Raw genomic sequence first — 25,593 nt, forward strand, 5'->3', positions numbered from 1 at the left:
AAGAGCGAGTAGCGCCATCTGTTGCATTATTGGCTGTACCAAGCGTATGGAGCGCAGTTTACACACGCTCACCAACTGACCGTTATTTTCAAAATTGTTGGTTGTTTTACGATATTTTGTTTAATTTTCGGACATTTTCTCAAAAAAGCACCAAAAACGCATCTAATTTTATTTACTTTTTTTCAATGGAAAACTGCTAACCTGCTCATTTGTTTTGTTCTTTATTTATATTACTATATATGTTCATGTTGATGCTGTTTTTTTGTTTTGCTTCAATTATTAGTTTTCACTAGTTACTTTTGTTTCCTTTTTTGTATGTTTTTTTTTGTTTTGCTTTCCTCTCCTCCGTCTATGGCTGTTATGCGCTCGTCCCCTGTTTTTTTGTTTTGTTATTTCGACCACTTTAGTGTTGGGGGTTGTTGTGTTGCACCGACTTTGCGGTTTCTACTTATGTTTGTTTCGTTACGTTTTTTTTTCTTGTTGTAAGAGATAGGATTGATGATTCCGTTGTGTCATGGATTTGTTTCTCTGCCAGTTTACTAGCAGTATTGTGTAACCTGCACCTGTATTAGTTAGTTTATAGTATCGGACGCTTCCCTCCTCCCTGCGCTCGCATGTCAGTTTGCTTCCTTTTGCTTCTGCTGGTTTGAAGTGTTTTAGGGTTTGCTGCAAGAAGTTTTGACCAGTTACCTTCATTTTACTTGTCTGATCCGTTGCTGTGCTTTGAGCTGTGAGTGTGGAGGATGGGTTATCGGTTTTTCTTTTTTTGATTTACCCCTCTTTTCTTGCCTTTCTGCTGCTGCGCGTTTGCTGTTTGTTCGGTTTGTTTAAAACTATCATCTAAAAGTTGCGTTACGTTTTTGCGTTTGCGTTTTGTTGTCTGTTAATCTTCCGTTATCGTCTAATTTTTGCCATCTTTGTTTCGTTTGCTTGTGCACGAGAATTTTACACAGCAGTTCCGGGAAATTTGTTACTCTCCCTCTAGCTTCCCTTCCTCCTACCAAACAGAACGATAAAAACGAAACGAACGCTATGGCCCAAAAACACGTTCTCTCCTTCGCTTCCTCTTGTTGCTTTTATCGTCCTTTGATTATTTTCGACTGTTATGTGTGAATTTTCTTGCTTTCTTTTTTGTTTTTTGGTTCCTCTCATGTTGCGTTCCTACCTTTTTTTTTGTTCACCTTACACGCTACTACTTGTTTTGCTTTTCAACGTCGTTTGGTTTTGTTAATCGCTACTTATCTAAGGTGAACTGGCTCTGCTTTTATATGTTTCATAACTCTTTTTTTGCATTGTTTTCTTTTTCCTCGCGTCACCACCATCACGATTACTGTAATCCGATTGTTTGCTTCATTGCTACTCTTCTTTCCCTGGATGTACAGCCCTTCTTCGCTTCTTGTTTTTTTTTGCATTTTTTCGTTTTTCGATTAATTATAGAGAGAAAACGCGAGCGCGCGAGAAAAGCGGATTCGAGAAAGCGAAATATTTGGTTTGAAAAAACAAATGATAAATATCGAAGGAGAATAGTGTAGGGATTTGTTTTCGTTTACTTCTATGTGGTTATGTTCTTTTTTTTCTTCTTTCTTCATATGTTTCCTTCATTTGCCTTTTTCCTGTCTTCCTCTTGTCTTTTAATTTGCGTTCGGGATTAGATTAAATTTGCGCTAGAGTATGATGTAGTTGTAATGTGTTTTTATGTGAGTGTTTGAGTTTTATGTTTTTGATGTCGTTGAGGTTAAGCCTATTTATTCCTTGCTTTTCCGCCTCCATCTCTCTACCGTTTCATAGTTTCTCTACTACTTCGTGTTGGGCCCCTGGTTGAGAATCATTTCATCTTTGTGGTTTATCATTATATACTCGTGTGTTTTTTTGTTTGCATTTTCGTTTCGTTTGTTTGGCTTTCTGTTGTTTTACCTCCAATTAAACAACGCTCTAGAGCGGGAACGTTTCTAAGCAAAACAGACATACACAGGGCAGTGAGTTAAATATTTGTACGTAAAAATAATACATGGCACATGCGCTTTTTCTTGCACAAAAAACACAAGAAACAACGAAACTGGAGGCTTTGGCATGCATGAAACAGGGCTTAACATAGTCTAACGGTACGAACAAGTAGCCAAACCAGCACGTCGTGTGGTACACACGTACATAAAGCATTAAAAAAACCGGAAAATTATCTAACACTTCAAATACTTTAGTAAAGAAATACATAAAAATACTTTCAAATTCGTGCTTTCGATTCAATTCCACCCCACCCACAAAAAAAGCTTTAATGGTGTAACGATTTTATATCTCTTTTGTGTGTCTTTGTGTATGTGTGCTTGTGAGAAATGCTGTGTTGAGAATATATGCGCGCGTTCAAGACTAGAGTGAATGTGAGAGAGAGAGAGAGAGGCGAGAGAATGGTATGTAGAATTATGTGGAGACTATGCAACGTTCTTAAAAAGTAGTACTATCCTTAGTAAACTGATCGGATTATGGACTGGACCGACAGAAGACGGGCGTATCTGGGGGCGCTCCCCCATTCCCTTGAGTCAGAGGGACCCCTCTCTTCCGTAGTGTACCCGGGTCAGAAAACTACAGGACTGTTTGGTTCTACTACGTATATATGTGTGTGTGTGTTTATATGACCCTTCCTTCCCCGAATGGCCCTATCATGCCCTCGTGTTTAATTGTCGGTAATGGTTGGTATGGCTGTTTTTTTTTGTATAATGGCGCCCCACTATGATTAGGAGAGTTCATAAATAGTTGCTGCTTGTTGGCTGGTTTTGGTTTCGCATGGTAATAATTAATGGATTAAAGATTAAAGGGAGTTTGTTTGCTTTTTTTCGTTTTTTGTTTCGCTAAATGCATGCAGTAGTTATGTATGAGAGCTTCCTTCCTCCGTTGGCTTACTTTTGATTTGTTCCTTCTTCCTTCTTTCCCGCACGTGAGTCCGTCTTCTCGAGTGGTTTTCTAAAGCAAATATCCACTACTGTCTCAATATTTGTGCTGCCGATTCGATTGCTTCATCATACTCACGATAGTTGTGTGTGAGGTTGTTTCGCCCTCACCAATCCACTCGGGGAACGTGTGGTACGCGTGGCTCTAACCGTTTATGCTGTGTCCCATATTATGTATCGCTAATATCGGCCTACAACGATATATATCCACTAGGGTTTCTGGTAATAATATACTTATCAATCATAATAATCATGATGTAAAATAAGTCTTCTCAAGTTTACTTGTTTTCTTGTGTCTGTTTTCTGTGTGAGTGTTTCCTTCCTTGCTGAGTTCTCTTGTCTGATTTCTGTTTTCCTTTTACACGTGTTTCCTTTTTCCTTTTTGTTATTCCTTTTTAGGGTTCGCATTTCGTTTTTCTTCAACACCTTTCCCACGTTTGGTTGGATTGCGCGCTGTGTGTGTGTATTGTGGGTTGCTTTCACGCCCCCGTCCCTTCTCTTTCTCGCTCTTCGTGCAGGCAAAATTGTCCGAAACTTGTTCCAAAAATTGAACTTCAATATATCAATTCTTCTTCTTCTTCTCGTTTTTTGCATTTGTTTCCTCCTGTTTCCTTTTGTTACATCAACAAGCGCGCTTGGGGCTTCTCATCTTTTCATCTGCTCTTTAGCGTTTTCTTCCTCTTTTTCTTGCTTTAACCCCCGTCGCAAGTTAATCCGCGTTTATTAGCTACGTTTTGTTTAAGGCAGTAAATTAATTCATATAATACTATTATATATGTAATGCATGGTATTATCGCTTGTGTTCTGCTGTTGCTAAATGCGTCTTTGTCGTATGTGTGTGTGTGTTCCGTTGTTTACAGCGTTTGGTTTAGAAATGCGCATACAAATTGCCAATGGCGTGGGGATGTGTGTGTGTGTTTGTCACATCGGTTCAAAATATTAACTCGTTTGCGACATGCAAAAGTTCATCGCAAACCAACAACGAAATGTTGGTGTGAGGAGAGTTCGCGAGAAGGACGAAAAATAAAACGGGATCAGATTTTGGGCGAGCTTTTTTCTGCCCGTGCGCTTGTGGAAGGGCGATTCTGTGGTGGAAAGGTGGGAACGACACCTGGAAAAACGACACAGCCGACGCGTCCATCGTCGTCGTCGCCGCCGCTACAAAACCACGGTTGCGCGCAACTAATGCTGCGTTGCGCGGCGCCTTTGTTATTCACCGGATTTCCCTTTTTTCTTTTGTTAGCTTTGTATGTTTGTGTTTTTGTTTTGTTTCATTACATTATCACAGTTGATATAATATTTCCTCCCCTATATTATACTTTGCGGTCGATCTGTTTTGTTTTGTGTCATATGTTTTTGATTTGTTTGTTTTGCTGCTGCTGCTGCTGCTGCTGCTTCTGTGTTTTGGGACCCTTCGTTTTGTTTTGCTTATTCTTTCTCTTTTTATCTCATGCACGTTTTTGTTTACGTGTGTCCTCTATACCCCATTTTTATATATATATGCACTTCGAATTGCTTCCTGTTACTTGCGAAGAAAGTGCGAATTTTCGTTCCCCATTCTTGCATGTTTGCCCCTTCTATTACTCGTTTGTAATCGTGGCTTGATATCGCTCGGTGTCAGTTTTGGTTTTGTTTCATTTGGCTGATCTATAACAAACCGGGAAGGAGACGCCTCGATCACGCTATCCTCTAAGCAGCGCACATCATCCCTACGCACTACTGATTATTGAGTTGGTGTATATATATATTTATATATATTATTTTAATGTGTATATATATAGATATATGTGTGAGTGTGTTTGTTTTTTTTTTTGCTGTACAAATGCTTTCTTGCTTTGTCTTTTAAGTTGCATCTCTGTAAACACCTAACATGTTCACCCAAATGGCAAACTGGGAAACTAAACCAGAACGGACAAACACCGACGAAACTGAGGACAACACGACAACAAACGAACCCGAACCCAAACTCGGACACCAACCAGTAGTGCCCAGTGGCCACGCAAAAGGATAGCTGTACAAGGAGCGAAAGGAATTGAACACTCTCTACCCTTTCTCCCCCATTCCTTCGGTCAATTTGTAACAACTCCCAATAGAAAAAAAAACAAAAGACATCATTCAGGAACAACGTGTTGAGTGCGCTTCTGTGCTTTAACGTTTTGCTTTGTTCGCGCTCGACCAAACCCCCAACCAAACAGTAACAATTTCCCCTTTCCGCTCCATTCCTCCTTTCCCTCCGTGGTATACAATGTGCAATGAATTCGATCCCCTTGTGCCGGGGGAAGGCAAAAAATGCATCAGTTTTTGTTTGGCTGCGCGAATGGCTTTTCCAATCCAATATGGCACACCGTCGTAGCTTTGGTTTCGGTAACTTTACACAAAATGACTATGGCGCACGCGCGCTTGTGAGAGAAATTTTTTGCAAATATATACACCTGTCCGAGGAAATACATATCTGTCTTACGGCTATGAGGATGTGTTTGTGTGTGTTTTGCACTCCAACCGAAAAAGGAAATTGATATGTAGAATTGAAAACGTGGAATTAATCTTCACCGATCGGTCGTAACAGACTCGATCGGTTTGAACTGACCCTCTCTCTCTCTCTCTCTCTCTCTCTCTACTTTTCCCTTTCAACTCTATTCTAAGATAAAACGCTAATGTTATGTATGAGAAGATGGTGTGACGCTAACGTAAGAGCAAAGTTCAACGTAATGCTAAACATGTTGAATGAGTTATTATCCTTGTTAATGGCTGATGCACATGCCTGTTACAGTAAGCAACCACCAGCAGCACCGGCCACTCTGTCCCCGCGATTGCATACAAACGTGCAACCATCGACTGCAACGATTTCACCTAATTATTTGGAAGCTAGCTGATGATAATGATGATGCGCACGGTCGCTTACCTCAAAAGAGGGAGACCCCCATCGTACCGCAAAGGACATATTTCGAGCTTCCTATCTCTCTCTCCCTCTCTCGGTACTGACTTTAAATGCACTACTCGGCAATCCCTCTCCTTGATGCTTCATCGCTTTTAGCAGTAGTGTAACGCGGTTACTTTCACTACGCGTTCACCCACAGGCTTCTTCTACTGCCGCTACTACTACCACTACTCTCCTCCTATGAAGTTATGTTATACGTCTGCCTGTCGGACGATGGCATGCATACAGCCCGACAGCCCCCTCCCCGCAGTTGGCGAATGAGTGGGAAAGATGAGAAAAAAGCGTTATTCCTAAGAAGAGTTATGCCTCTCCTATAAGAGAGCTACGAGAGACTAAAATGCTCGTTAAATTACTGAAGAGAAAGCCATAGCTAGGCGTTAATACGTACTTGAGAGTGTGTTTGTGTGTTTTGAGTGAGTGTGGGGTTATCGTTTCTATGATAGGATGATTGAACACACACGTGGGCGTGTGTGTCCTTTGTGAATGCCATTCAACCGTCTGGCGCCTAACCCTATGCAGGCGTAAATGCCGCGAACAAAGAGAGATAGCCTCAATAGAATGGGCGCAAAGCCCCTCCCCGTTGCTGCCCTTCAGCAATCCCATAACCCATCCCTCCGGCCCTCCTCTCTTATCGTATGAGATTCCGGTTGTACTTTCGATCGGTCGATTTCGAGCGACTCCGCGAACGGGGTTTCGTGCGCGGCACCCACCGTCCCTCGTTGCTGCCGTTGCCACAGTCGCAGTCGCTATCGTCCGAGCTGTGCTCAACACTGTTCTGTCCGTGGAGCTGCTGCTGCTGTTGCTGCTGTTGCTGGTGGTGCTGCTGCTGCATCTGTTGCTGGTGCTGGAGCTGCTGCTGGTGCTGCATCTGCATGTGGTGCCCGGCATAGCCGCCCCGACCGCCCTGGTTGTGTCTCCGGGCCGTCATCATGGGGCTCTCGCTCGAGGACGACGCGAGATACTTGCCCCCGTTGAACGGGACCGATTCCGGGCACGGTGCCGGCGGACTCGCCGGCTCAAAGCCCATATCGTCCGAGAACTCCTGGTTCACGTTGCGGTAAAACTCTTCCGTCGGTTCGCCCGCCTGGCTGAAGAACTCGATGTTGCCCTCGATCAGCATGGGATCGGTCATGGCACTACCGCCCCCCGCACTCGCACCCCCACTCGACGGCGGCCCCGTTCGGTAGCACTGCTCGTACAGCACCGACCCGCTCTCGTAATCGTTTTCCGTCCCGTTCACGTTGTTGTACATGTCCGGATGGTGGTGCTGCTGCTGCTGTTGCTGGTGCGGATGCGGTCGGATCCAGTTCTGGGGGAAGCTCGGGATCGGTGGCGGAAGCGTGTCCCATCGCGGCTGTCCCTGGCTGCCCTGATTACCCCCGTTGCCGTTCTTGCGCATCATCTGCGGCGACAGTGCGGCCGGATTGGTGCGAATCGTCATGTTGTTCGGTGGCCGGTACGTGCCATACGGATGGTCCGGCGGCGGCGGCAACACGTCCGAAATGTTGATCGGTTCCCGCATCGGCGCATTGTACTCGTTGCTCGACGTGGGACTGTTGCCGTTCGAGCACTTCAGGCACGATTCTTCGGACAGTGTCGGGCCCATGCCGCCGCCGTTCGGACCGCCCAGCCCGCCGAGTGTCATCATGCCGCCACGCTGCAGCGTCACGGTGGCGTACGGTTCGGGCGGGATGCTTCCACCGCCCATCATCATCTTGCCCATCGTTTGCGATTGCATCGTGTTGTTGGTCAGCTCGGCATACTCGGACGTGCTCGGGGGGTCCAGTGAGTGGGAGGGCGCCTTCACGAGCGTATTGCCGTGCAGCCAGAGCGTGTGCTGCTTGTCCGGGATGATCGTCGTTACCGAAGGGCCCGGGTAGGAGGCTTTCACGCTCTGCTTCTTGCGCACCGTCCAGAAGATGGCAAAGACGGCGGCACTGATCAGCCCGACGCACAGCACGACGATAGCCGTACCGGACATCCACGAGGCGGTCCAGTAGCTCGGTGTTGGGTCAGATCTGGGCAAAAGAAAGGTTGTATTTTCAGAACCTCTTCTACATAAAACATTACGTTAAAAACCCCTCTTACCTCACTATGTTTTGTGGATCCATGTGCAACGGTGTTGGCGAGCTGTAAGGACCTGTAAAAACGCACGAGAAAAAAATACACATTTTATAAACAAATAAGATCTTCTCCTCTTTTAGCCAACACAACCAACCTATTCCTCCAGCCGTTAGACTGGCAACGCGTGCAATATACATGGCGCCGGGCGTGAGACTGTTGATGACGACCGACTGCGTGGAAGAATTGAGCGACATCTGTCCCAACACTTTATTGGTTGCGTTCGACTTGATTTGAATCTGTAGAAAAAACCGTTTTGGGTTATCGTACACACATCGAGAGCTGAATCGAGCATCCTTACCTTGTAGCCCGTCAGCTCCCCGTTGAGCAGATGCACCGGCGGTGGTGACCAGCGCACAAACGCGGCCGTCGTGTTGATCACACCGACCCGCACATCAACCGGCGGCGCCGTCGGCGGCCCATCGAGCGTGCGACCCCGCCTAATGTTCGACACCGAGCCGTCCAAACCCTCCGGAATGCTGGCGAAGATTTCATACTCACTGTACGGCCGCAGCCCGGTCAGCGTCAGCTCCTTCAGGTTGCTCGTCGTCAGCACGCTGCTGAACGTCGAGTTGTACAGATAGTAGTCGACCGGTTTCGTCGCGACCCGGTAGTACATGCGCAGCTGCATGCGCGACGTACTGTCCGTCACGTCCCACGTGATGCCGATCGAGGTGGCCGACACGGTGAACACGTTGTTCAGCACGATAAACTGCTGGTTGGCCCACCGGTTCTGCTCGTACTCGAGGCTGCCCGAATCGCGCCCCGGCGCCTCCCCGTCCGCCATCACCTTGATGTGGATCTTCTTCACGATGCTGCCCGCCTCGTTGATGGCCGCACAGGCGTACCAGCCCTCGTCGCCCTTGAGGATCTGCCGGAACGAAAGGCTACCGTTCTCTTCGAACACAATGTCACTGCTGCTGTGTGGATGGACCGTCGACGCGATCGAAGTGCCGGTGGAACCGTCCGGCGACATCGTTCCCTCCGAGTGCTGATTGTCCTCCGGTCCGCCGGTATCTCTTCGGCTGCGCAGAAGCAACCGGTTCCTGTCGCTCGCGTCCGCACGGTACGCAGACACGCGCGCGGGATACTGTCGCAGCAGCTGCCTCTCCGACACGGGTTCAATCTTGATCGACCAGTTGCCACGCCGCATCCCACCATCGCCGCTTCCATTCGCTACGAACGATGCCACTTCCGGTGCGAATGCAAACCCTTCCGGAAAGCCCCATCCAACCGCACGCTTTTTCCGTCCCCCGTCGCCTTGCTCCGTTTCATCGCGCTGCGCCTGATGCAGCTCATTATTGTCCACGTGCTTGCGGTCGATCCGATCCCAGAATATCCGCACCGCGGGCCGTCCCTTCGCTCGGCACGGCAGCACCAGCGGCTCGCCCTCCCGCACCGTCATATCGACCGGCGCTTCCATAAACGTGGGCGCTTCGTACACGTACAAATACACCGATATCGTCACGTTGCCACCTTCGTTGTGGCCCTCGCAGAAGTATTTGCCCTCGTCCTCCTGCCGCGCGTCCTCAATGCGAAGCGTATTGTCCAGCAGCTTCCGGGAGCGCCCCTCCGGCAGGCGACCACTCTCCTTGCGCCACGTAACGATCGGCTTCGGATCGCCCGTTAGCCCACAGGGCAAATCAAACCCTTCCCCTTCGAGCACCTCCGTATCGTGTGGGCTCTTGACGATGGTGGGCGGCGCCAGCACCTTCAGATACGCCGGCGGACTCGTCTTCGTACCGGCCATGCTCTGCGCCGAGCATTCGTACTTGCCCGTGTCGTTCGGTTGAATTTCCGAGATGAGCAAACTGCCCGAATCGACCAGCGAGTGGTGCTTGCCGTTGATGTCCAGTATTTTGCCATCCTTGATCCACAGCACGGACGGTTCGGGGATGCCACGCGGTGGCGTGCAGTTCAGCACCACAGGGCCACCGACCAGCGCGACCGTATCCTTCGGCAGCAGCCGGAAATCGTCCCGCATCACTGGAACATCAAAAACAATACATTAGCGTCAAGGACGTTTAGTGCACGTGGTGCACGTGGTGCTTACCTGCAATCTGGAGCGTTGCATTCTCACTGATGGCCACACCGGCCGAGTTCCGTGCCTCGCAGTGATAGACGCCCGCATCTTGTTCACGCTTGTTTTGCGTCACTCTGTGGAAGCATGAGAAGCGAATAAGTAAGCCGTAGAGACCAGTGTTGCAAAATGTCATGAGCATCACGAGATTTTCACTATCGAAAACAATGATCCGTGGTAACTTGATGCTCATTGCTGATACTCAATAGAAGTGCGTCATGACATGCCGAACGCAACATGCGAATTCTTGACTTCAACGCGATACTCTGACTGACAAGCTTGGCTTAATGCCGGCGCAAGTATAATCATTTTTTTCTGGCTGTGGTTAATGCTACCAAATGCCACTGTTTCAGTCACAAACACTCATGACATAAACGAAGCTCAAATCAGCTCACTGAGATGATCAGAGGTGAAATTCAAACAGTTAGAGGATCAATCACATGCTTGGTGACATTTTGATAAGCATCCAGCTCTTGATCACTCACTTGGTCACGACATTTTCTCCCAATGATAATCACGACATTCTTGGAATATACTTGGCGTGTGAACTCAAGCAACAAAAGAATCATGCTTACTCCCTCTGCCTATTTTGCTTATCTGTCGGGTTCAGTATTAACAGAGCGAGAAAACATGCTCATTATGTTTCTTGGAATCACTCGCAAGCACCTTTTATCTCCGATTGATCATCATGATGATTATCGACTGAAAATGTCACGACCAAGTGACTGACAAAGAGTTAGTTGCACACAATGTCACCTAGAATGGGATGGTCGTACCAACTGTTAGAGGCTTGCCTCTGATCGTCAAAGTAGAGCTCGTGACGCTGACATGATTTTGAGTGCATTACAATTGAGTGCGTGACGCTGGTATGGATTTGGTTTCAGTCAGATTTGTGTATGACATTGACAGTGACATTTTGCAGCACTGGTAGGGCCTTGTGCTCGAAAGCCTTACCTCAGGAAGAAGAGTGACCCTTCTGGCAGGATTACACGCCGATCGGACGGTGACAGCGGGACCCCGTTCTGGTACCAGATAAACTCGGGCGGAGGCCTTCCCGTCGCTTTGCAGTTCAGTGTGAGCGGTTCATCTTTCGCCGCGACCGCATCTTTCGGGTGTTCCGTAATTTTGGGCCTCTGTTGCGCTGTTGGCGAAAGAAGAGAACGAAGCAAGAAGAAGAAGGTGTTATTGAACATGTGAACACAAGACCACCGATTTGCGTAACGGGTTGGAATAAATGCAATGACAAGCGTGAGTGAGCTTCTTTTTTCACTTCTTTGTTGCGATCGCAGAAGCTGATTTCCCATACACACACACACATAGGCACGAACCACAGAAAGGGTGAGGGTACAGCACTCTTGCACTTGGTGGCGATGGTGTAAAGGAATGTAGGTTACGGGATGATGCTTCATTTATGCGCCAACGTTCTAAGAATAGAACGACCATAATCAAATATTTGTGCTATAACCTCGCAGGGAGAAAGGGGAGAAGGGTCGTCCTAATGGTATTCAAAAAGAAGCAGCGGCAACAACGACTACTAAGTGGCAATGCCCGCCCTTCCCCAGGGGGTCTCTCCCGTTCCTCGCCGCCCCGTTTGCTGTACATTTGGGATGGTTTAATGCTCTTCTTGACCACCGAACGGTCGGCCGAGAATCTGTCATGGTTTCGTAGTGGGCCATCTGCTACCAGCCACTTGGGGGCCACCTCACTAGCGACCAATTGCGCCAATAACCGCCACCAACACCACCAGCACCACCGACGACAGGCATATCAAAGGCTTGGCTCACGGACCAATAGAACCAACGGCAAACCCGTGGAGGGAACCAGGGAACGTGTATGCAAAGCGCGACCTCGAGGAGCGGCTTTATGGATGGAGTGTCAAGTGGTTTGCCCTGGCCCGGCATTTTGGGAAGCAACAGCAGCAGCAGCAATGGCGGAGAGAGTGACTAACACGTTCAACAACGCCACAGTGCACAACGGCGGCGGCACCCAACAACAGACGAAAAAACCACCCAAACCCCCCTAATAGAACGGGGGACAAGGGAAAATGGTCTTCAAACGAACGAACGAACGAACGGTCGCGGATGGAAGAAAAAAGAGAGGCATCCACTCTCGTTATGTGATTATTTTTATTCCACCCGGAAACGAGAAAAAAGGCCCTCCAGAGAATGCTTTTTTTCGTTGTTGTTCAACCCGTTCCTGGTGGATTTGGTCTTTTTTTTTGTGTGTGTGTGTGGGTTCTATGGGGCACAATTTTCATGTGTGTACCCCGGGAGAGGAAAAAAGAAGAAGCGGAAATGATGACAAAAAAAACCCACCACAACGCGTTATAAATGCTCAGGTGTGTCACTCCCGCGCGCAAGGTTGCGTTGGGAATTTGGGCCAGCAGCCGTAACTGAATTAGTAAAGGAAATACAAATATTTAGATAAAACTATAAAACTATCGCGTAATTTGATTATATATTGCATCAATAATGCAGCGAGAGTGCAATAGAAAACTTGTCATCGTCTCTTCGAGCAGGGTTATAGCCACTCCCGATGAATTTCAATTAAATCTTCAAACCCTGCTGACCTGTAACCGAAATGATGCATTAAAGTGTCGCTCCTTGCCATGCTCATTATTATCAGGCTAAACAAACATTCAATACACGACACACACATACAGGCAAAGGCCACTGGCCTAGAGCTAGAAATCGGAAACACGCCAGTCTTGTAGATTAGACCGAAACGCTTCCCAAAACTGGGTGAACAAACAAATGGAGCGAAGCGCCAACAAAACGCAGAGGAGGGCCCATGTTCGGAGTGTTTGTGGTTGGGAAACGCATTGAATGCATGTTTCGATTCGGGTTCGGCTAAATAAGTTCTACACTGCTGCAACGAATCGCCCTTTCCGTCGACCGCAAAACAACACAAAATCTATGTAAAACGGAACAGTCATTTTGGCTGGGTCATAAATTACGATCGCTCTTCAAAAACTGAAACTGTGGAAATTTGCCCGACCAACTGCTTGCGCTGTGCCGCTCTTCAACGCTCTCCGGGAACGGGCCGTTTGCTAATATAATGTCCTGAAACTTTCCTGACATTCCTGCACATTCTTCTGGTCGGCAAAGAGAGCGTTTGGCCGCTGGCTGGGCAACAAGTGGGGCAAGGGTTGGCGTTAGACAGAACCAAGGAAGGGATGAAGTGCTGGTACACGTGCACCATCATGCACCAAGTGGCGGTGGTATCGAGTGAGTACTGCCAACATTCCTGCTGTTGCTGGAAGGCTGCTGCAGAATACTTTTAACCCATTTCCTCTCTCTCTCTCTCTTCTCCATTAACATCACCCTTCCCCCAAACCAAACCGCCCCGATGATCGTGCAGTGATTTGAATGCGATTGGATCATTATTCTGCGGCGCGGTGTGTGTTCAGCGCGCCTCTTCTGACCTTTTGACCCGGGACCCAACCCGGGGGGGGGGGGGAGGAGTTTTCTAGCATCGATTGCGATGTCCCTACGGTTTGTGCAAGCAACATCGACAAGCAACTAGGCCACTAACTACCGAAGGAAGAGTAACTTTCAACCACAGGACTTTTAATCGGTTTTCCTGCTCCCGGTCCTGAGTTTCCCGGAAAGGCGGATCGTACAAGTCTGCTTTAAAGCGAAAGGGTTGCTTTAAAAGTGGGAGAAGCATTATAGATATTATGCTAGATACTAAAAAAAAATTTACTATTAAAACTATTAAAACTATTAACTATTAAAAATTTAAAACACAGTTCCATGTTGGTCACTGAAATGCAATATCGAACCATAAAAAGCGACACTTTACGCCGTTCTACCTTACGCGCATCATCATCGCACACCACACCAAAAAGAGCCATATTTTCTACTCTACCAACACTTTCTCCATCTTGTTGCTTTACTTTTGCTCCCCTCCCCTACTGGTGCATGTTGCACTCAACACTCTTGTGATGCATTTCTAGCGCCCCGCATACGGGTTTGGGATGGAAGCAACAGCAGCAACCTCCGCCGCCCGATCGATCCCTCCGGGCTGGCTGGCTGGCTGGCTGATGATGGAAAAGGGCCAAACCCCGGCAACCTTTCCAATCACCCCCCCCCCCCCCCCGCACTCGTGCACTCGTGCGTGCGGCGTTTGCTGCCGACTCGAGCAGGGCGTTGGTTGTGTCTCGATCAAGCGAAGAAGCGTGGACCGAAATTTACGACGCCACTTTTGAAGATGCCACTTGCGCTTGGCTCGAGTGCAGAGGGAGGGAAAAAAGGTTCCTTTAAAGTGGGAAACAAATATGCGCAGCAAAGAAAAAAAGGGGGAGAGAAGGATGGTGGAGATGGCTGTCTTCCGTGGGGAACTTGTCTAAAACCCCAAAAACCCTTTTCACCCTTTATGGCGGCAGACGAGCGTGCAACCGGTTTATCATATCATCATCATACATATTGCACTTTATATTGCATATTACGATGCACCGTTGCTTTTCGGGGATGGAAAGCATCCTGCTGCGGTGGTGTGCGTGTGTGCGCGCGACTGTTGCTTTTCGGGGAAATGTTCTTGATGCTGTTCAACCACCACCAGAGAGAGAATTTCGGGAACGATTTGTTGGCATGAATTTATATGAACTTTCACCTGCGAAAGCCCTCCATGCCAGCCCCCTACCTTTCTTCGCTTTAGCGATTTGTGCCGTGTCGTTGAGCATCAGTTTTGGTGCTTTTCTTTAAATTATTCCATTTTTGTTCAAATAAATGATTTCTTTAGGGTAGAAAAAAAAAATAGCAAAAGCTTCAACGTGCAAAATAAAACGAAAACTACATAGAACATCTTTAAACACTGTCGTACAAAATGAAACAAGCAAAAAGGAGGAAAAATGGAACAAAAAATGAATTGCAAACAACAAACGGTTCGCAAAAGATAAAACACTAAAAACCCATTAACATTCACAGCGCCAGTTGGCAAATAAAGCACAGAATACACACACACACAGAGAAAAGGACGAAAACAAAAAAAAGGCATACCAGTATGAATCGTTAAGCAGTAGTTAAATAGTGAAATCCCTTCATTATTCCAAGCGAAACCGGACAAAAAGTACAACATGAATGAAAGCAACACACACAAAGAGAGAGAGAAGCAAAGAAAGCACGTACAAGCGAAGAAATACAGTAAAGGGAGAAAAAAACTCCAGTTCCGTGTCCTTTTTAACACCCACACCGAAGAAGAAGAAGGTTTAAAACAGGGGAATGAACCTCGCAAAGTAACGATCGCTATAAGAAACGTGATTACTAATTTTAGAAGTCGTCCCTTTTTCTCTTTCTTTTTCTCTTTTCGTCGAAACCCTTCGTCCTTTTGTCGCGAGGGGCGCAGGTTAATACTCCGCAGCAGGGCAGCACAATTTGGAGACTTTAGAGACACCCAACTCGTTGAAGAAGCACACAGACACACACACAAAACCGAAATGAAACAATTTCAATTTGCGAATTAAATACACCAAACAACAAGAAAAAAAAAGCACGAACAGGAAAAACAAAGATTGGCTAACATGAATGGAGCGGAGCGATGGTGTGGCCCTTTTGGCAGCGGGCGGGCAGGGCAAGCGGGCGTAGCAAGAAGGGGCATAATTTTTACGCTGAGCTTTGCAAAAGCCCGGAAGGTGGTTTTTAAGAACGCGCTCCCCTTTCTCTCTAGCTAACTGTGACGACTTTTGTTAATTGTGAGGTAAAAAGGTCTTGACTTGGCTGCTGCTTTTTGCCATTATTTCGCATCGGAGCATCGGAATCATTCCGTCATCGTTTTGGCTTACCCCACGCTGCAAATGGGAAGTCAAAGGATGAAAAGAGAAGCCGCCCGAAATGGACACATTCCATGACTTCATTTACGTAAAGGATATATGAAAAACCCACTTTTTGTGGCAGTTTTTCCACTCAGCTCTTGTACAGAAGAACATTCAGACAAGACTTTCGTAAGGCGTAAATGCCATGGTAGCCTAAAATACGTGTTTTCCTTTGTGTTATGAAATAGTTAGTTTGGTAGAGCTGCCCTTCTAATTTCAATATTTAAATAAATAAATAGCCTCAAACGTTAAATGATGCCGGGTGCAATATCGACAAATTTCGCAATCAACTTTTTCCATTTTTTACTTTTAAAATTCAACGCTCTTTTTGAAGTTCGCAACACAATAGCTGGAGCAGGTTAAGAATGGAAAATTCCCCCATCGGGCTTTCCCATCTCCGTCTCAACCGAGTGCAAAATTTTCACGATAATAATTCGTTCCTAAAGGCGACAACGCTACACACACACACACACGTGTTTTGTCTTCCCAAAACAAAACAGTTATCCCTTTCTCGTGCTGCACGAGCTCACCACCACGGCGGAAGTGCTGGCGGGACAGGGACAGCAAATGGAAAAAGAGAAACAGAGAGAGAAAGCGAGAGAGTTTTCGGAAACGGAAAGAGTTGATATTCAAATGCTGTTGTCGACTTCGTCCTCGGTGTGTGTCTCTGCAGCCCACTCCTTTCTGTATCCGACGTGCCATCTCGCTCCGTCGTTCACGCTTTTCCTTTTCACACGTTCATAGAATCGAATTTTCCCATTCAACCTGCCGTGAGCTGAAGGGGGAGGGTTTGGGGTAAAAAGCTAGCATTCCGTCGGTGAGTCGAGTGTGTTGTTTTGTGTTCTTCCTTTTTTTTGCTTTTCAAGAAGAACGGAAGTGAGGAAGACCAGCAGTGGGGCAACGGAGGTGCACAATCCCGTTAGGGCGTTGTTTCAGATTTTCCGCACAGAAAATCATTTTCGGGAGCTTTTCCCGCTCAGCACTGCCGGCGGTTCTTCACTCTCTCTCTCTCCACTGTTGTATTGTTATGCCCGGTGTGTCTGAGTGTTTGATGGAACTTCTGATTTCCCCATTGCTTCACAGCGGAGTCACACCACTCTCGCTGAATCGATTTTCGTTGTTGCTTGTGCCTGCCTGCCAAGTGTGAAAAGCCGTTGCAAATCTCTTCCGCACCGCGCCACTTCTGAGGACACGAAAAGGTGTTGATGCATGTCGGTGACGACGGCGACCACGACGAACCGCCGGAACCGGCCGGTTTTTTTGGTTCAACACCTTCGGCAAGGGGGAGGGGGGGAAGGTGATACCTCCCAACACATCAAAACAACATCAATCGCGCCTTTGACTTGACGCGCGGTTCGTCTTCGTTTGGTGACATGGGAACGTCAGTGTTGTTGATTTGGTAATGATCGATTGGGTACAAGGGAACTAAAACAAAGTGACGTAAATCTTTGGGCTGTGAGTGAAAGTGATTTTTCTCTGTTTTGGTCAAATGTTTCCTACCGTAAATTGATATCAGTTTCCTCCCAATGGAACTCAGACTCAGCAAACAGGTGTAGAAAAGAGGAAGCTTGTCCTTTGACAAAGCTTGTCACACAAAGGCAGTAAGCTTGCCTCGTCGTGGGATAATCGCCTTCCTGTTTAGTGATGTGCTCTTTGAAGCGCACCCAAGACTCCGATCCAACTTTGTGTATTGTTAGTCCGACTCCGACTCCGTTAGAGTCATCCGGAGTCGTTCGGAGTCGTTCGGAGTCACCAGGAGTTGTTTGGTGCCGGAGTTGTCCGAAGTCGTCCGGAGTCGTTCTAAGACGTCTGTAGCCGCCCTAAGTCGTTTGGAGTGGTTTGGTGTCGGCGTCGTCCGAAGTCGTATGGAGTCGTCCGGAGACGCCCGGAGTCGTCCGGAGACGCCCGGAGTCGTCCGGAGTCGTTTGGAGTGGTTTGGAGTGGTTTGGAGTGGTTTGGAGTGGTTTGGAGTGGTTTGGAGTTGGAGTCGTATGGAGTCGTATGGAGTCGTCTGGAGTCGTCCGGAGTCGTCTGGATTCGTCCGGAGACGTCTGGAGTCGTTTGGAGTTCTCCGGAGTCGTCCGGAGACGCCCGGAGTCGTTCGGAGTCGACCGGAGTCGTCCGGAGACGCCTGAAGTCGTTCGGAGTCACCCAGAGTCGCCCGGAGTCGTGTGAAGTCGGAGTCGTTTGGAGTCATTTCGAGTCGTTCTGAGTCGTCTGGTGTCGTATGGAGTCGTTTGGAGTGGGAGTCGTCCGATTCCGCTTGACTCCGACCGACACTAGACGACTCCAAATGACACCGATTCCGAACGACTCCAAACGACTACGAACGACTCCAGACAACTCCGAACGACTCATGACAACTCCAAACGACTCCGGATGACTCCAACTCAAAGTCGGATCAGTCGGATACTCCGGATTTACAATACACTCAATATGGATCAGAGATTCAATACACATCCAGCCATATAGGAACCCCCTTTAGTGTGTCCAGTAAACCATTAAGCAATGATGAAGACTGCCTTGGGATGTCCTTTCAACAAAGAAAAGCTCCAAAGAGCTTTCCAGCTCGTGACCAAACTAACTGCTAGCGATGATTCACACAATAAATAGAGAGATAATAAGAATCATGTCCGCCAGAAAGAAGTAAGAGACATAACCTAGATGCTATCGTGTTCCGTATGACATTTTCTCCATTCCGTTGGTCCGTTTATTTTCCCGCTGCGTCACACACACATCGTCGGCACAATTAATATGCCACACTCGGCGTTTGTTGCCGTCACTCCGTCCATTTATCACACGCCTGTCCGGGAGTCTGGGCCCATCATGAACCGGCCGTTACCGGGAGAAATTAGGTTACGGGGTGCTCTCCATAACGCCATCATCATCATCATCATCGCCATCGCCATTGGGACATAAAGGACGCCCAATCGACTGAGAAAAGGATTAGCGCGACACAGCGCAAAGCGCATTATAAGATACACCACACCCCGGGTCAGTAGCAGTGGGCTTATGTTTCTTCTTTTATTTTTTGTTCATTCACCGGCTGTGCCATTCCGTGAACTTTGATCTTTCAGCCCATAATCTGCATCTCTCTAATGCGGCAAAATCATGTCCGCGGTTGCTAATCCGACGACAAGTCGTTGTCGTCGTTGACTCAAAGAGAGAGCACAAGGGAAAGCGCACACGGGCGTGGGGAGGGTGGAGGAAATATGCAAAAATGTCTTACGAACAAAACTAATACAGATGCTGCTTCTGCTGCTTCTGCTGCCATGTGCTGACCATTTTGGGGTTGCGTAAGGACACGGGCGTGAGTTTCAGACCGGCAGAAAGTTTAATTGCATTTGCTTCCTTGCGTTGTCGTTCTCTCTTTGAAAACTATTTCCATTGTCTTTGCATTAAGTAGACGATCGTATTCATAACAGAAGTACAAGAATAACTAACACACATATTTAACATTCCAATAATTCCCACTTAATGCGCCTGTGTTTAGCGATTTTATATTCCATTCCAACTGTTTTTTCCTATCGAATTCATCTTCCCGGCTCGTGTGTTTTTTCCTGTTTCTTAACACATATTTATCACAAATTCCCGTGCCTTTGCTGCATCCATTCGTTACAAATAAATGCAAATTTCTGATCTATTATACTCAGGCCCCAGGTACGCACAGCATGTAAAGGGATGAAGGGTCTACGCTAAAGCATAAGTTTATCGCAGTTCCAAAACGATTGGCCACAGCCATTGAATTTCTTCATCACCACCACACTGCCCTGCCATCGATAAACCGATCAGCAAATGCGTTATAAGTGTGTGTCTGTGTGTTCAAGGCACATTTCAATTCCGATCAAGATTTTATCAACGAACCTTCTCTCTCCTTCGATTCAGGGTGAGGCTAATAAATTTCTTTCCCTCTCTTTGCCCTTTTGCGCTTTCCCTCGCTATGTAAATGGAACCGAGAAGGGGGGGGGGGGGAGGTGGTATCATTTTTGCATAAAAATACCCTACCACTAAACAACCTACTCGAAGAAGTTATTCGGACCCAGACCAACGGCAACAACAAGACAGGAAGGAAGGAAGGAAGAAAGTGAAATTTATTTTCCTCCGCCGTCCTATTCGCATGTGTTTGTTTGTTTTTTCCCCCTCTCTTCATCTTATTTTGAGAGATTCCGATCGCCGATGATCCTATTCTGTACTAGGCAGAGGAAATGACCCGCCCGCTGGGAAAGGACGAGTGGCGTTTTTTTTTTGTGTCCTTGGGCAAAAAGCTGCCAACAAGCGCAAATAAGCAAACACACACACAGACCAAATGCCGCTGGTCGTAAAAAAAAACATTTTCTGAGTTTGGAGTTCTATTTTGGCACGACACACACACACGACCGCGTGTGTCTACCCTCCTCGAGGGTCTAGGTGGCATTACTCTGGGCGGCCGTTGGGCTTCTTTTTTTCGGCATAGGACACTTTCCTTCTCTCTGCTCTGAGTTGTTACTTAATTTTCCTACGCCTCATATACGCCGGCGAACAGTCGCGCAGAGTCCATGCAGATTTAAGGGTTGACCTTCGACGCCGAAGCTCTGTCTCTGTCTCTGTCTCCCTCTCTCTCTTGCTCTTTCATTCCGGGTTTGTCGGCGATGTAACCCACAACGGGGAATGTTTGCTTTCGGTAACGATTTCCTCGAAAGGTCGTTTCCACACCAGCGTTCGAGGACAGCGTTCGCTGCGTCGCCGGATATTGGAAGTTTGTCGGGCGCGAGATAAGCGAGAATAGGACCAAACAAAAAAAAGAAGGCAGAAGGTCTCAAACCAAGCCCAACGCTAATGGTAGAGCGGTCTGGAAGTTACAAGAAGCAGCGATGGGTAATAAAGAAAAGATGCCTTCGCTGCCTTCTATGGCCTTTCTTGATGATTGAAATCGAATCGTTTTTCGAACCCATTTGAGTCTGGTTTCCCACATGCTTGTGTGTGCGTATGTGTGTGGCAAAATGATGATAAAAATGTTTCCAAATTGATTGAAGAGGATGCTTTCGGCTAAAACCTATTTGAGCAAATACGTCCACAATGCCTATGGATGATGAAGTTGTCCAATATCTTACTCCACTGGCTGCTGTTTTCATTACGGCTGTACGGCTCTTATCATAACCTATTTTTCACTAGATCGATTCAAATATGATGTATCATTTCAAACTATACAGACTGCCCAAAAGGTTTCTCCAGAAAACAATTCACAACCCTCTCTCCAAACAAGATGGCAATAAAACAACACACATTTCAAACAGAAACAGAGAAAGCAATACGGCACGACGATGAAAGCATAACAAGGACGACCGGCCTTTTGTTCTTCTTGTCCCTCGTTCTCTTTCACTCGCTACGTGTACCCCTTCGGTGCTCTCCCTCGCAATCAAACACAGAAAGGACACATTTTGCTGCATCAAACAGTCCCTCCCTCTCCTCTTCCTGTCGCTATCAAAAAACCAGCGCGAGCGCAGGAATGAGACAGCACGACAGCAGGCGGCACACGAGCAGGACGAAACCAAACCCCGGGAAAGGCTGGAAAATCCGTCCGGTTTTGGGAAATTCATTGAAATTTTCAGCAGGATGACACAACACACGACGGCTCGATACAGAGGGCGAGCACAAACACACACACATACACACACGTGCAGCACGGCGAAAGAAAAGCGGTCGATTAGACCGGTTTTCCGCACGCACACAGCCATGCTGATGATCCAAAGGCAGAGGATAAAGAGGGCCGGGGGTCGGGGGTTTTCCAGTGTGTGTTTTCTCGGCTTTCCCGTCGCACGACAGATCGCGTGACGCGCTTTGCATCGAAATTGACGGAATTTGCCAGGCATGGAAAACTTTGGCCGCGATCGATTGGGCCACACGGCGTTCGCATTCCGGCGTGACAGGCATGCGTTTGACCGGATGTTTATCGTTTTATATGCAATTTTCCTCCCTGTCACCGTTGCCAACCTGCCAAAGCGTTCGATTTGTTTGCTAAAATAGAAAATGAGACTTGCTGAGCAGAGTCGTCCAAAGGAGGAAAATGGATTTCGGGATGGGATGATGATTCGATACGGTCCGTGTAGATTTGCAAATCTGCTTCCTTGCGAGTGTGTTGGTGGAAAAGGCCACCTTCTTCTCTCTCTCTCCCCCTGACACGAACACGAAAGGATCATTCCGCACTTACCTTCGACTGCTGCCGGATTATATAAACAGCTAATTATGAGCAGTGCCGCTGCAACACGCCAGCAACCAGGACCAGCCGGCGACCGGGTGATGCATCCTGCCGGCATCGCAACCATCGGTACGTCCCGTACGGGCCCGCCGGGCTTCCGGTCGATATAATTATTGTGCAGTTTTATTTACTGTACACCGCGCGCTGTGCTGCTGTTTCGTCGTCGTCGTCGTCGTCGTCGTCGACGCCGTCTGCTGCTGGTGCTGCTGCTTTCGATTGCGTGGTGTGCTGGATTAATCCTTCACCCTCGGCGACCCCCAACGACCCCGGGCAATTGCTGTGTACCCGCTGCTCCCTTCCGTGCCGGGCATGTGGGGCGTTGGTTGGTCGGGCTTTTTTGTTGTTTTTGCTGCTGCTGTGTGCTTTCCACCCAAACCGGTTGCAATTTCCCACGTTGATTATTATCCGTGTGCAATTGCTTCGACTTTTTTTATGTACACTTCCGGAACACACACACACACACACACACACACGCACAATCACACACACAAACGGTTGTTAGCACGGCGGGAGAAACATTTAAACAACACCTTTTTCCACGCCGGAAAATGATGAATGCACGTAAACCATTCCCGTTTTCTCACTCACACAGACACGCACACACACACACACACACTTGATGAGAAAAGCCGGACAATCCGCGGTAGGTGGCTGGGAGGGCAGGTATTTGCCGGACAGGATGGATTTTGAAATTTTCACTGCAACAATAATAACACACACACACGCGCGCACACGATGCGGCAAAAACGAAGGTAAATGCAATGGAAAAAAATCCCGCCACCGATCAACAATGATGATTTGAGGTACCGGAAGCCGACAGAAACACTACCCAGCGGTGGGTGGCGTTCGGGAAGGGATGGGAGGGTTTAATAATTTATCCTTTTTTTTTGTTGCTGTTGCTTCCTGTAAATCGCACCAAATCAAACTGTTTTCCTTCGCGCCCGACGCATCGAAGGATACCAGGGTGCGGGGTTTCTATGTCGCTGGAGCGGTGAGGATGAAACAAATCACATTTCCACTGGATTGTTTAAGCACTACAAAGAGAAAGAAAGAGAGAGAAAGAGAAAGGAATTGCACATTAAAAAGGGAAGCAAATAAAACTAGAAACAATAAATAAAGTGGAACTTTCATAACAGTCGAAAAAAAAACAACTTCTTGCTGATTGATTTTTGGCGCCGGTCCTAACCACCCTGCCTGTTTGCCCATCCTGACCCACCACCAGGACATTCTGATCTAAGTAGGCCTGGCTTTTGCACGCGTTTCCATTTCCCCCGCACACAAACACATGCATGCGCGGAAGCGGAACACGCCAATTTAATAAATACTTTGTATTTAGCATACGTTCGGTAAAGTCCTGTTATTATTTTCTTTTCTTTCTTCTCGCCCCATTGCTGTAAAAGTCGGCTCTCCTCGCTCAAGACAGCTGTAATTCATTCAGGACATTCAGAAATAGGGAAGTAAATTTTCGTTGCTTTTGTTTGCCGAATTTCTAATCACGCGACTCCGTTTCCCCGTCCGTTGATTTAAATATATTGCATCATTTTTTCTACTTTGTTCGTTCCTGCCTCTGACTATTTTTTTATTCTGTTGGCATTGTCGAACTAGGATGGTATAACTGTACATTTTTCCTCGCCACAATGAAAGAAAGTCAAAATGTTCTTTTTTAGATTTCTCTTCTGGTTATTTGACTAAAGTTATTGGAACTTTGAAAGATTAAGAAAGTCTCAAAACACCAATTTTCACCATTTCAGTCTTGCACAGACTCGTAATGCGGGTTTGCATAGAGGTTGTTTAGATAGTGGCGCTACCCATTGAGCAAGAAAGGAAAATTAGATTTTCCATCAAATTTACCCCATTCCTGGGTAGCTTCAAAAATGGAGAAATAGCGCGTGTATATCCCACATGCGGTACAACAAGCCAGAAAAGGATACAAACACACACACACACGCATACATACAAACACATCCCAATGTGTGTGCGGCTTCATAATACACACACACATGCAATATTTGTTTCGGGAAGGGATCATTCTCCCACATTTCTCCCGCACAGTCTCCTTGCGTCCTTCTTTCCCATCTTTCATCTCGCACACATTCACGCCCTTCGCGGGGCCGTACGTGTGTTTTCGTGTACGCTTGTGTGTGGCTGGTTAAAGTTAAATAAAAACATAAAAGGGAGAAGACATGTTGTGCCCCTTCGACGTCGAATATCATGGTCGAATGGGACGACGGGCGAGAGGTTGTGGGATATGAGGGAGGGGTTTTTTTTTTGGTTTGGTTTTGAGAAAACACATACGGCGCGGCGTCACACGACCGCGGGCCAAGCCAATCTCGGAAAATCCGTCGTCCCCAGCATCAGCACGCACGCTTTACACGCTCGACTGAACGCAAGGAGGCAAGAAAGAAAGACGAAAAAAAACCGATCGTTTGGCTTCGATGTTTGTCGCCGTGTGTTTCCCAAAAAAGGGCGAAAAACAGACGGGGCGGATGCACCGAAAAACTCATTTATCACGACTCGTTTGCATGCGACATGGATGATTTGCTGAGGAATTAGAGAAGAAGGTTGTCTTTTCAGCTGTTTCTTTTTTTCGTTGCTTAGTGCTAGGAATAAAGCCCAATTGTAGGTGTTTTGGTGTGGCCTCTTTTTTCCGTCCCATCTAGTACACTGTGACAGAAAATTACAGTCGGCTCCATAAAATAATTGTCTAATTTTCCCAGCCAGAATCGTGAGGAAAATATGTACAACACCAGCATTATCGGACTGTGGACACCGCATAAAGAACGGGTGGCGGTGGGCTACACAACACTTATGCTGCGCTTTTGCGCACAATAGAACCGATTCAACACACAACATAAGCATGATGATGAGTCCGCATCAAACACACATACACACACACACACATACGGCACAACTTCTACCTGCTATCGGAATAGGAAACCGTACAGCGGAAATGATAATTTCCACCGTATCCCACGTGAGTGGTTTTCCACAACACAAAAACGCAAAAGCCAATCCCCGAACACTTTTCCCTACAACACAGCGGCGCAACAACACACGCCCGAAAGCCGTGCGCCTCTGTTCTGCAACCGTTCCTTCAATCGATTTGTGTTATGTTCTTTCCCCCGTCCACCGTGCCCGTACAAAACATTCAACCGTCCCGCGATCTAATTGCGAACCAATTGCTCACCAGAGAGAGAGAGAAAAAATAATAACACACATTCACAACACAGACACGCTGCTTAGTCACGAAAAACGCACACGCATGGAAGTTTTCCCGACGGTTTTCAACCCGTTTTGCACGATTTTCACGGCGACATTGCAGCTTCCCGTTCGACCGAGTTTTTCTTGTGACTCCTTTGCTTCTCTGGAGCGACTGACAATTGGCCTTCGAAGCAGAGACTAAAGCACAGTCTACACACACACTGACCAAGGTTTATATAGGTTCGGAATAAAATCCATGAAAAG

General features: G+C 47.3%; 1 protein-coding gene across 2 annotated transcripts; it reads right to left on the reverse strand.

Moving 5' to 3' along the window:
* Positions 1-427: 427 nt before the first annotated feature.
* LOC121598534 (protein sax-3-like) lies at positions 428-25,492 on the reverse strand. Of its 2 annotated transcripts, none has more exons than XM_041925533.1 (8): positions 25,316-25,492; positions 22,081-23,162; positions 11,036-11,222; positions 10,055-10,158; positions 8,303-9,987; positions 8,099-8,240; positions 7,969-8,020; positions 428-7,898 (listed from the first exon to the last, which is right to left on the reverse strand). In XM_041925533.1, exons 2-8 carry the CDS (start codon positions 22,193-22,195, stop codon positions 6,509-6,511), a joined length of 3,675 nt encoding a protein of 1,224 aa, XP_041781467.1. In that variant the 5' UTR covers positions 22,196-23,162; positions 25,316-25,492; the 3' UTR covers positions 428-6,508. The 2 variants fall into 2 exon arrangements, with proteins under 2 accessions (XP_041781467.1, XP_041781468.1); XM_041925534.1 differs by lacking the exon at positions 25,316-25,492 and adding an exon at positions 25,047-25,212.
* Between the last annotated feature and the right edge of the window lie 101 nt (positions 25,493-25,593).

This window comes from Anopheles merus, chromosome 3L (genome assembly GCF_017562075.2).
Source record: "Anopheles merus strain MAF chromosome 3L, AmerM5.1, whole genome shotgun sequence".
Classification (NCBI taxonomy): Eukaryota; Metazoa; Arthropoda; class Insecta; order Diptera; family Culicidae; genus Anopheles; species Anopheles merus.